Source organism: Tetrao urogallus (genome assembly GCF_951394365.1).
Source record: "Tetrao urogallus genome assembly, chromosome: 5".
NCBI lineage: Eukaryota > Metazoa > Chordata > Aves > Galliformes > Phasianidae > Tetrao > Tetrao urogallus.
In genome coordinates, this window is record NC_136818.1 from 21,461,879 (window position 1) to 21,474,011 (window position 12,133).

The 12,133-nt window shown below is 42.0% G+C and overlaps 1 protein-coding gene across 1 annotated transcript in view; it reads right to left on the reverse strand.

Moving 5' to 3' along the window:
- Nucleotides 1-12,133, reverse strand: part of CRB1 (crumbs cell polarity complex component 1) — a gene marked incomplete at its 3' end in the record, with an annotated part of 75,164 nt that overhangs the window by 43,791 nt on the left and 19,240 nt on the right. Inside the window, exon 2 of the mRNA XM_079535840.1 lies at nucleotides 6,694-7,281. Within this exon, the coding sequence (XP_079391966.1) occupies nucleotides 6,694-7,281 (588 nt within the window). The remainder of the gene's footprint in view (nucleotides 1-6,693; nucleotides 7,282-12,133) is intronic.

A 12,133-nucleotide genomic window follows, 5' to 3' on the forward strand; every position in this document is an offset into this window, starting at 1 on the left:
AGGGAGCTGCCTTGTTCAGTCTGGAGAAAAAAACGCTGCAGGGTGATCTGATTGCAGCTTTCTAGTACTTAAAGGGAGCCTACAAACAGGAAGGGAGTCAACTCTTTGAAAGGCTAGATAACAACAGGACAAGGGGAAATGGCTTTAAGTTGAGGGAGGAAAGATTTGGGTTGGATGTCAGGGGGAAGCTCTTTACTCTGAGAGTGGTGAGGTGCTGGAACAGGCTGCCCAGAGAGGTTGTGGATGCCCCATCCCTAGAGGTGTTCAAGGCCAGATTGGATGGGGCCCTGGGCAGCCTGGTATTAAATGTAGAGGTTGGTGGCCCTGCATGTAGCAGAGGGGTTGGAGATTCATGATCCTTGACGTCCCTTTCAACCCTGGCCATTCTGTGATTCTGTGATAATTCACAAGAGCAGGCCTTTTATCGTTAGCACAAACACAGAAACAAGTTAAACAAATTTTTGCTCATTCAAATCTACTATGCTACTATCATATTTATGTGATTAGCAACTTAATATCATCAAAGCTGCACCAGTAGCTGAACCCAAGATTACTGACTGGTCAGCTGTGCTTTGATGCTTAGTGTGTGTTTGCTCCTCATAGTAAGGTGCAAACAGCCCAGCCTTGGGTGCTGGGAAGGCTGCAGTCTTGGAGCTCCTCTGCGGAGATAACCAATGAGAACGCAGCAGTGCTAATGGCAGTTCACAGCTCTTGATGACTGGCAGGTTACATGCATGCTCCTTTTCCTTATCTCTACTATAGTTCAGGAGATAAAAAAAAAAAAAAAAAAAAAAAAAAAAAAAAAAAGACTGTTAATGTCCTGCATTTCCCACTTCGGTCATTCCAGCATTCTGCATGTTTATCTACTTATTTCATGCGTGGGGTAAAAAGAAATGATTTTTATTTTAATAACTTCCACCTGCCAAGTCAGCTTATTTTAGCAGCCATATCAACCTCAAAATACATTGGCACATCGTAGTGAAAAAGCTGCTTTTAAGCTGACCTGCCTGCCTGTCCTTCAGCAGCAAAGGAGGAGCAATATTGTGAACAGTTCTCAAGGGCATTTCCTGACTGGGAGGGAATCTTCAGCAGGGGAGAAACTGCAGGGACTTTGGGCCCTTTCTGGGGGCTGGAACTTCATCCCTCTCAAGTGAAGGGCAGGCTTCCAAAAGATGCAATGAACACAGGTTGTTTATTGAGACTATCTTAGCAGTTCATTTAAGAGCTCATCTTTAGCTCTTTCCTGATGCTGCTTTTCCTGTACTGTTCTGAAATTAGTACGTTTAACTAGGAACTTTTTGTTTCTTCTGAAAACACTGATATTACTGTTATTTAGCACTGTTTCTTGATATCTGATTTATTTTGTCCCTCTGAATGTAGCATGCTCATCTAAAAAAGAATAAAAATCCATAGAATGGATAAATATCTGAAAATATCTTAAAATATCAAGACAAATTGGGAAGGTGTTAGCTCATAACTATTTTCACTGCATTTAAACTTAATTCTCATCAAAATACATGCACTTTTTAAATCTTCCTGGTAGTTACAAAGCACAGTTACCATAATTTTATGGAATGTACTCTTAAAACTTCTTGAGGCCGCACATAAAGGGTGAGATAGGTAATGTTCCCAGCCTGTACCCCCAGCCTGTGCCTCGGGGATTTGGCTGCCAGTGGGAGCACCGCAGTGAACCTGCGTGGATTTATGGTAATGCACATCGCATCCAGACATAGTGAGCGATCCCTCTGCAGTCATTGCCCTGTGAATCCACTGTAATTGTAAGCAATGTGTTTGCAGAAGTGTGTCTAGTGACCGTAAATCTGCCAGAGCATGTTAACAGCTCACAGCAAGCACTGCGAGCCATGTGACAAAACAAGCCCCGCTCAGCGGAGCCGCGGCCCGGCCGGCTTTCAGACCGTGGCGATTAGCAGGAGAGCTCAACGCTGTTTTGTGCTTCACGTCTTTTAATCTATCAGCCCAGCAACCTGCCTTCGGCAATGCTGCCTCAGAAGAAAACTTCCCTCCCTGATGTGCCCAGCCGATGTGATGTGCCGCACGAATGGGGATTCCTTCCCAGCCCAGGCGAGTCTGCTGTCAGATTTTCTCAGATGCGAGGAAGAGAGATGAAAAGATTGGATCTGCGTTTGTACCTCAGTCTCATGTTTTGTCATGAATATGCTGAGTGCCAAACATCTTGTGCCAGAAGGCAGGAAAGGAGGGCAGTGCCAGGCACTCCTTGGCCACTCCACAGGGCCAGGAGTTAGGGAGGGGTGGCAGTGCCATGTGTACCTAGCCACACTGGTGCTTGGGATTGGGAAGATGGATATAAGTGATGTTTATAAATTTTGTGGTTTCTTCAGTTACTTTATACTGCTTGCTTTCTAGTTAAGTCCTGCAATGCTCTTCTTTGATAATAAAAAAAAAAAAAAAAAAAAAAAAGGCAGGTGAAGGTGAAAGGCGTGTGGCCCCTATTTCCAACTCACTGCCTGTGGGCAGGGTTGGACAGAGGAATGTGTGGGCCCTGTGCAGACCAAAGGGGGGAATCCAGGCCCTCTCCCCTCCTGCACTGCATTGTGGAGCTCAGGCACCCTGGGAAGGGGAGGGCTTCTTAGAATTCTTCTATCTGTATGGAGTGAGGTTGTGTCCCACCACCCAGATGGGGTGTGTTAGATAGCCTTCCTGTTTTTCCTAATCACTAGATTTAAAAGAGCAGGCAAAGAGCTCGCACCTTCCCTTCAGCAGAACTCATAGAACAATCCCTACTTGGAAGGAAGTGTTTGGTTTTATGGGGTGAGGTGTGAAGTGATGTTTTGGCACAACTAGGCTGAGCGCAGGCAGGCACAAGGACAGCAGCAGTGGCACTTTGATTCAACAAGATTTTTTTTGCCACTTAGCAGTTTTCCTATGTTTTTTGGCATGGCACCGGTTTGAATAGCAGTGTGATGATTTGTACCAACAACCAGCTTGTGGGATAGATGTTCCATGCTGGTAGTCTGACAACTGGGTGCCTAAAGGCTTTGGGAGTGTTTCTTTTAGTGCCTAAGGCATACAGTGCATCTGGTGTAAATATTTGCATGGTGCATATTTACTGCTAAGAATACTGAGTGAGAACTAGGATTCATCAGTTAATAATTTCCTCGTATTGTACAGAGTCTGTTTCAGTTGTGTCATAGTAAAAGTTCTTGCACGAAGAATGGATGTAGTCTGTTGCACCTATCTCGTCTGACCCTGAAGCACATTCCGTATATGCTAAAGGGGACTGTTTTGGGCTCGGGCTGGTTTTTGGAGCAGTCAGAGGTCCTGGGTAGTTCGCAGCAAAGCATTTGAGAGGACTGGCTTCCTTAAGCAGAGTGCAGCTTGGTAATTAGCATCCCCGGCTGTGGGCAGCCAACAGGCGCCATCGCCCGGCTCTGCTGGGGTGAATTAAAGCAAGTGTAATTAGGCCAATGGAGGGAAAGAGGCATTTGATTAAGGTAGCCAGCAAAACTTCGACGAGGCAATTGGGCTTCATTATTTAACAGCTGCATGACACATGTCTTGTAAATAATTTCACACATGTAGAACATTATCATAGAAACTGCAGATTTCATGCTAAATTTTCCAGTCTTGGGCTCTTGGTGCGTTCTAACCTCTTCCATTTGTGTAAGAATTATGTGTGACATTTCTCAGCTATTTTAGGAAGTGCTGCAGCATAGCAATTGTACAGAATACCAGTCGTAGTCCATGAAGCAAGTAGCAACTGCAGCCTGTAACTCAGGCATTTGGTTAACATTACTGCTGTAGAATTTACTGTGCATTCTCTACCTCCATATCAGGAGATATCACCTTTTTAACATCTTAGGGAAATGAGATGAGGCTGGATGACTTCCCGCAGTAATTCATGGTGTCAGGCTGGGATACTAATGGTTGGCAAGATCCCCCGGTGGAGTAAATGAGGGTTTTTATTACCAGTGGGGACACCTCGGGGCTTTCATCCAATAATCCCCCTGGCTTGTGCATTTAGCACAACTCACAGCAAGGTGCAGAAAACAACAAAAAAGAGTGCTTCTGATAAATCATTTGGTTAAGTAGCCTTTAAAAGCTGCTGTTTTACTGCTAAAGGAGCAGCCTGCCACTTCTGTATGGAGCAGTGGTGATTCATCTCTGAGCTGCTGAGAGGGATGTCAGAGCCATGTGTCAAAGCACTGCAGCTCCTTCTCCTTTGTGTTTTAGACATCTTTTCCTTCCTTGGCTCTCTAATCTCCTAACTCTGCTTATTCTGAGTGCTCTGCACTCAGAGTGACTCTGCTTGTTTTTGGCAAGACCTAACAGCATCCACCTGGAAACCTGCAGAATTTTCTGATGAAAGCAGGGCAACTCCAGCAGGATGAGCTCCCTCCAGCAGTTTATTTTGGTCTAAATCTTTACTTCTCTGTCTGGGCTTTTATTATTTTATTATGTTTTCTCCCTCTGTCTCTAAGGTATAGATTCTGTCTCTCAAGCTGAGTTCTTGGTCTACGAATCCAGGCCTGGGCCTCACTGACAGCACAGGTTAAACAAATACAGTTTCCTGAATACCTCAGGAGGTCTGGGCTGAGTCTAATCATTGCAGAGTAGCCATGCTGATTGTTAATAGGCTTCTCCTTCCTCCTGCTTTCCCCTGGTTATGCAGTTTTCCCCTCGCCTGGCCCGGGCTCGGACACCCGCTGGTAGCAGCAGGGTGGCAGGAAGGTAACAAGCTTCCTTCAAACAACATTCACCCTGCTCACGAGGGATGCTAACTGAGGGCCAGCTTCCAACAAGAGCTGCGTCAGAGCTGGAAAGCTGCTTTTTACCTCTGACTTCCCTTCCTGCATGGGGATTTTGGGATGGAGCTGTAAACCGCATCTCTTATTTCTTATTCATTTGAATCACTTGAAGCAAGAGCTATTCTTTTTCCCTTTCTTTTGCTGTGTGATTCTTTTTTTCTTTGTTTACCTAGTTGGCAATCTATTGCTAAAACACATCCCCTTTTTGCTCTTTAATGATTCACTGTGCACTCTCTTGCTATCCTATCTGTGAATTCATCTTTGAAATTTGAAGGGAACAGCCCCCTGCAGCTATTTTGTGCTCTCCAGTAGAGGAAGTAGGCAAGAAAAATCACACCTAAACCTTAAAAATGGGACCAGATAAAATGGGAATTTATCCCAAACCTGATCACGCCAGGTTTGGGAACCTAGTCACACTTTTTCTTCTGTGTAAACTTCTGTGATGTTGTAGTTCCACATGAATCCTCTGTTTCTGGTAAGGCAGGGGCGAGAAAGTCAATACAATTAGTCAAGGTTAAGTCTACATAAGGTAAGTGGTGAGTTCAGGATATGTATGACTTATGGGCACGGGGAGGGATGGCTGTTGCAGATGTAGTGGCACTTTTTTGATTTTCCTGATTCTGTTTGGAAAGCTAAAATTTGGCTGTAAAATATCTATTTTTCTCTGTCAGCAAGATATTTTTATCCTAGTCCTCACTTTCTTACCCATTTCTGATCCTACAAATCTTTCTAGGCTTTTGTATTCTGCCTGTCTTTCTGTCTGCCTGTCTTTCGGCATTGCGCATAGCTCACATTGATACCAAGCTTTCTCACTCAACTGGGAAGGCCACTATATGGCCATGTAAAATTTCATCAACTTCGAACTGCTAAAAATCTGAACAGTAAGAATTGTGTCTAAGGATAATTGTTTCTTGATTCAAACTGATAAACTTCCTTCTTGACAAATGTCCATTCTTCTAGAATGTCCAGCTGCAATTTTCTATATCAAGTGAAGTGGTCAGCAGATGTACTCTGTAGAGGAAGGCATACTTTTTTTTGAATGCCTGGAACTCACTGCAATATTGCTGCTTTCCTTCTCAGAAAAGAAGCCTGAAATGAGTTTTGGAAACTTTTCCTCTGGCAAAAAGAAAAGAAATCTATCTGTGGATTCAGCCAGGCTAAATCAGAAAAATAATAGAAGGGGAAAACTTGAGTTATAATATGTGACATCAGTAGGACATATAGCTTAGGAAAACTTACCAGAATGAAACCAGAAAGGCATAGCCATTCTGAGCATTGATGTTGAGGGAAAGTGATAGAATAATCTATTTGGCCTTGAGGTCCAGTAAAATAGAAGAAGAGAAAGAGGCCTGTTAGCGAGGGTGGAAAAGTGAAATCCATTAGAAGAGAAAGAAAGTCTGAATTGGATGTTTTGGAAAGTTGCTGAAAAAGATACCTTTGTTCAGAAAACAGGGGAAAATGAAAGAAGAATGTTTTAAAAGGCTCCCACAAAGCAAATGCCTAATTTTAAGAATACTCTTTGTTGTAATTAGCAAATCAACCAAGTCTAATTAAGTCTAATTTTGTCACTATCAAACATAAGTTTTGGCTGTGGATGAAAAAGGACTTGTATTTTGAGAATATTTCTGTTAAGACAAAAGTTAACTGGGGCTGTGATGTTTGATGTTTGTTAGAGTGCTCTGTAGCTTGTAGAAGATGTGAAATTTCTTTATGTAATATCACTAGTCAACTATGATAAGGTGTAGCCTGTAAGATGCAGCCGCTGGTGCTGAGGCTGAAGGCCATGTAGTAAGCTAGGTATGACTAAATGTGTGTCTGTGTGTGTTTATATAGGGATAGATCTTAGAACATGGAGTATGGTAGTTCTCCATGACACAAATAAATGGTTGTTTAAAACAGTGCTTACCTGTGTACCCAAGTGGACATATGCAGTAATACCTCCCTATAAGGTTAAGACACGTTGCCCCATTCAGGCATGGGTCTGACACGCATTCATTCACCTCCAAGTCACAGTGCTTGCCTTGGTAGCCTGGGACACAGTAGCAGGAGTATTCATCAATCCCATCCCTGCACACCGCTCCGTTGTGGCACGGTTCTGAGCTGCACTCATCAACATCCATTTCACAGCGTGTACCTGTGAATCCTGTGCGACAGAGGCAGGTGGGCCTGGCCAGGCCATCGAGGCATGTGCCTCCATGTTCGCAGGGGTTGCTGTCACACATACTGATGGCTATTTCACAAGTGGTCCCATTGTACCCATCTGGGCACTCGCAAGTGAAATTGAGGTTTCCAGCAGAACTTGAACAGGTAGCATTTTGAAGACAAGGGCTTGAGGAGCAAGGATCGGAGGTGTTATTGCAGAGTTCCTCCAAGCGTTCCTCAAGTGACATGTCCGCACAATGGCAAATATCGTCTCTGTGACCAGTAATGCATGTGGAGTTCTTTTGGCAGGAGTTTGGTGGGCACCTGGAATCATTTCTCATGGGAAGTGACTCTAGAAAGGAAAGAAAAAAGGTCCTGAGGGACTTCCCCAGTAAACCAGAAAGAACTGCAAGTCTTACCACAAATCTGTATTTTGTAGAGGGGGTCATCAACGTCTATGCAATTATCAAACTGAGTTGTATGAAGTTTACAACGGCATCCTATGATTATTACTATTTTTTAACAAAAGTCATGTTACTAAATCATGTGTGCTTCAGAAAATCCTTGAAGCTTGGATTCATAGTTCAAGAATCTATTTTCCACCTGTTTTCCCCCCTGTGACAAACGGTTGTTTAGAGCACCTCCCTATCTCCCCTGTGGACACTCAGTTTCCTTGCTGTTATGGAGTGATGTGGAAGGATGGATTTGGAAACCTAGTGCTACTGAGAGCCACACGGAAACAGCAGAGGAAGAAGATAAAAACATATGGAAACAAACACCCCTGTGCTCTGTGATGTGATGTGGCAGGCTGTGATGGTGTCTGATGTGAAGTCTGACTCTGAGCAAATAATTAAAGAATATTTTCCACTGCTTTTGCAGAAGGGGTTGTAAGGGAAATAAATGTTTTGGTAAAGGCTTGTTTTTTAATAAAGTTGCACGAGGTTAATCAGGAAAGCCTGACGTGTGATGGCTCTGGTAGGCAGAAAAGTCATTTTCATTCTTATGCAATTAAGATCATTTTGGCTGTGACTTGTTCTGACAGACTTTTCTTAAAATTTGTATGTTGCATCCGAAAAATAGAAACCAAATGCTGATCACTTTGGATTTACGTTGACTGACACTTGAGTTAATTATCAGTCTCTTCATAAACATTGATACATTAATCTAATTACTAGAGGAATTTGTGCCAAGCATTTCACTGATTAAATCCTTTTCATGTAGCTGAGGCATTTGGCAGTAGAATTCCTTGCAGTAAAGCTTGCCATCTACTGGGAAACCACCAGTACTGCCAGAAACGTGTCAGTACTTTCCATCGTTTAAAAATACTGGAGTTATTAAATGTAAGAAATGCTGAGAAAGACAAAGAAAATTTCTTTTTTCTCTTGAATAAGTTTACTTAAGTTAGTGATGCTCTTGATAATATAATCTCAATTTTTCGTATACCAGTCAGTACTTTAAAAGCACAATTTTGCTGTTAGTTTTTTTTTTTTCCCCAGCTCTTTCCTTAGACACCAGAAACTGTAGGAATCATAGAATTATAGAATCCCCGAGGTTGGAAAAGAACTCCAAGATCATCAGGTCCAACCATCCACCTACCACCCACTAAGCCATCTACCTTAGTGCAGCGTCTAAATGTTTCTTGAGCACGTCCTGTGGCAATGACTCTATGATGTAATACAGAGTGGTTTGGGATGTTGGAACTGCATGGAAATGAACACAGTAGGACAAAATTAAGTTAGGGGGAAAGGTAAAATAAGTAGGGCAGGAGTTGTGGGAAAGCTGAAACTATTTGGCTCCTTACTCTCCTGTCAAGGAGACTAATGCTCTTCAGTTAAGCAAGTGATACCGACAAGCCTGATCTCAAATCTTTCCTGAGGATTGGATGGAGTTTTTTCTAGGTTCTGTTTGAATCAAAGCTAGAATCTTCTTGCACGCTTTTCAAAATATTCTGCTTTCTTAAATTGGTGCAATTTAAAGCAAATCACCAGTTTTCCCTATTCTGTGAATCAGATTAGCAATCAGCCATTCAGTCTGCATCAACAAAACCTTGCAAACTATGTTGATCTTTTTTTGGCAGAAATGTCTTTCAGCAAAGGTTTGTTCTTCCTGCAGGTGACTCTTCCCACAAGTTAGTGAAACATGTTAATCAGCAGTGTCATTTAAAATCAGATTTCAATCACCACCAATCACATTGGTATGAGTTTGGGTTCACTTCAGTGCGGTTATGCCTGCACTTTGCTAATCATCACTAATCATCTCATCGTGCCTGGGGGCTCCTTGTGATTCACAAGGCTGTTCTTCAAATGTGCCTTTTCTTCCCTGAAGGGAGGACTCTAAAGCTGTACAGAGGCTCTCAGCACTAACAGCTTCAGGGCCTTTTTTACATACGCTGCAGAGATTTTTCTGAGCTTCTTAACAGAGGCAGTCAATTTTCTAAGGAGGAAAACAAAAATACTACGAGGAGATGGTAACTTCTTGATGTCCATAGTCATCAACAATACTTTTACTGTGCTTTGGGCTTTGAGGAGGACTGTTTTTTAGAAAGAAGTTTTGAATATAACATGAGGGTAGCAAGGGCTCAGATAGTTTGACGTCTGGATGAACATATTTGTATTGTTTTCTTGTTTAAAATTTGTCCTTGAGATTTTAAAACTAATCTTTTGATGAAATATCAAGATCTGCAACTTCAGTGTGGCGTTAAAGCAGTTAGCTTGTAACTAGAAATATTTAAATGTATCTCAAAGCATTGAGTGCTGAATAGCACTTGGCTCTGGTGTAACTCAGCGTATCTTCGTTTATGTACAGTATACTGTAAAATGCAAACTACAGTTCACAATGACAATAACTTGCTTGCAAGGATAGTCTTAGAGAATTGTGGATACACATATATATTAAATCTTGAAGAACTAACAGTGAGGTGATTGCATCTGCATTACCTAAAGAGTAAGAGTTTGGGTTCGGATACATTCATTGTAGAGTGAAAAGCAGAGATGCCATTCAAGGATCAGCATTTGGCAAATACTGAAGAGAAGGACATAAAAACATGCCATTGTGGATTAAGCATTGCTAGGTAAGGGGCTGTCTTAGCCCTCAAAATAGCATTTCCATCAAGATTGTGAGTAGATCACTTTTTTTCTTTCCACACCATTCTGATTTACAAACCGAAATCTCAAACTTCCAAAACATTGCACTGACATTATTGCATCCCTATGCAGCCCATCTCCCAATATGCTTGTCTGCTGTCCTAATAATTGAAAGCAATGAGCAGCTTGTAGATACCGTGATACTGTTTCTCCTTGTCAAACTTCATTGGGGATGGAAATGCCACTCTCTAGGACTTCCCCTGTGCTATCCATGGTTAGAATTACGGCTCCATCTGCTCAGTGAGAAAGCATACCTTGAGAAAGTAGGAGGGAACCTGTAACAAACAAGCAGGAGCTTGTCACTGTGGCCATAAAGAGTTAATCCTGACTTCAGCTGTGTGTCCAAAATGTCCTAGCATGTTGTTATAGAAACCGCTTTCAGGCTTTAAATCTTGAATCATGGTTATAACCATGGTAACCGCCACCACACACTGGCACGAAAGAAAAAGGGCAGTTAATTGAAATGTTCTATTTTATATTGAAAATGTTTCAGATACATTTGTACCCAAAACCCAAGAAAAGTAAATTAGCAACATATCTGAAGGAGAAGTATTTCATATTGTAATGCTATTCAGTTGTTATTCTTACGCCTATTTAAAAATGTTGTTTAGGAAGCACTTTAAGATTGAAGCTATTTGTGATTCAAATTACAGTGCATGTTATTTACATGAGTGTCTCTGTGCTGATCACTTCTGCAAGCTCATGCTTGCTGATTTGTGCTGCTCCCCAGGAACAAAGGATGCTACCATTTGCTGTCATTTTTCCTTGCCATCTTGTTCTTGTTGTGCCAGCCCAGACTTGCTTGTCTGTTTGCTGTATGTTCTAGCAGGCTGTACTGCCACAGCAAGGTGTGTTCTCTCAAAGGCACTGGCTTGGCACACTGTCCAACTAGTGTGAGAGAGGGGTGGCTGCAGCCCATCAGCTGGTGAGCTGTTGTCAGCAACAGGCAAACCAATCATCTCCAAAATGAGATAAATGTTTTCTTCTCAAAGCTCCTCTTCACTTCTATCCTAAACGATGTTAGCATTGATTAGAAACTGAGTTTATTGCTGCTGTGCAATCTCTGCTGCTGTACACACTGTTGAATATAACATTCCTCTTTCACAGTTTCAAAGTGTATCTGCAAGTCCTTGTCTCCTAAGTCTGGAGAAGAGTAAAGATGGGTGTGCAATTCAAGTCTGTGGCCAAGTAATGAAAACCTTTTTTTAGTTTAATTCATGTAGCAGAATTTATTCTTAACACAATAGTGCTGGATTCCTTCATACAAGGGCATGGGGATATGTGGGCAGGTGATGAACAACTTCAGTACATGATGGAGGGAACCCAGCAGCCAGCTTCGGATCAGCTTTTCTATTATTTTTTCAGAGGCAAAACAACAGAGATAATCAGGAGTGCTCAAAATCTAAAACAATTTTAACTAGATGCTAGGGATGAAATCAGTGCCTTTTCTGCTTGCAGTCCTTTTGGATCTTCAATAAAGCTGGGGACATTCTCAGCATATGGCTTGGGATACGAAGCCGTATGTTTCCAAACTTGTCTTGTGAACCAGGGAAAGACGAGAGCAATGTTTGCAGCTGCATTCACCTGCATTCACAGCTTTCCAAAAAAAAAAAAAAAAAAAAAAAAAAGCATACACCTTGGAAGCAAGAATGGAGCAAACTAAGAAAGGAAACAGCACCAGAACCCAGAGGGGCTGCAGGAAGCATGGTCATGCTTCCCTGCAAAACACAGACTGCAAAATTGACTTCAGGTTCAAATTCTGTCCCTGTGTGTTTGCTTTTGAAAGCCACTAGGAGGCATCTTCTTTACCTTTGATTCTACTATCCACTCCATTGCCCCTTATTTTATTTTGTTTTATTTTTAATAAGAGAAATGCATACAGCAATGATTTTGATGCACATTGATATATACAGGTGCTGTGATTTTAAAATGTGACTGCAAATGTTTGTAGCAGTGACACAGGTATGATTTCTTTTTCCAAGTCAAAATTAGATATGTTTAAAGCCCTTGGTGTAAGAAATGCATCAAAACAATCTGTAACAAAGGACAAAAATTTCTTTT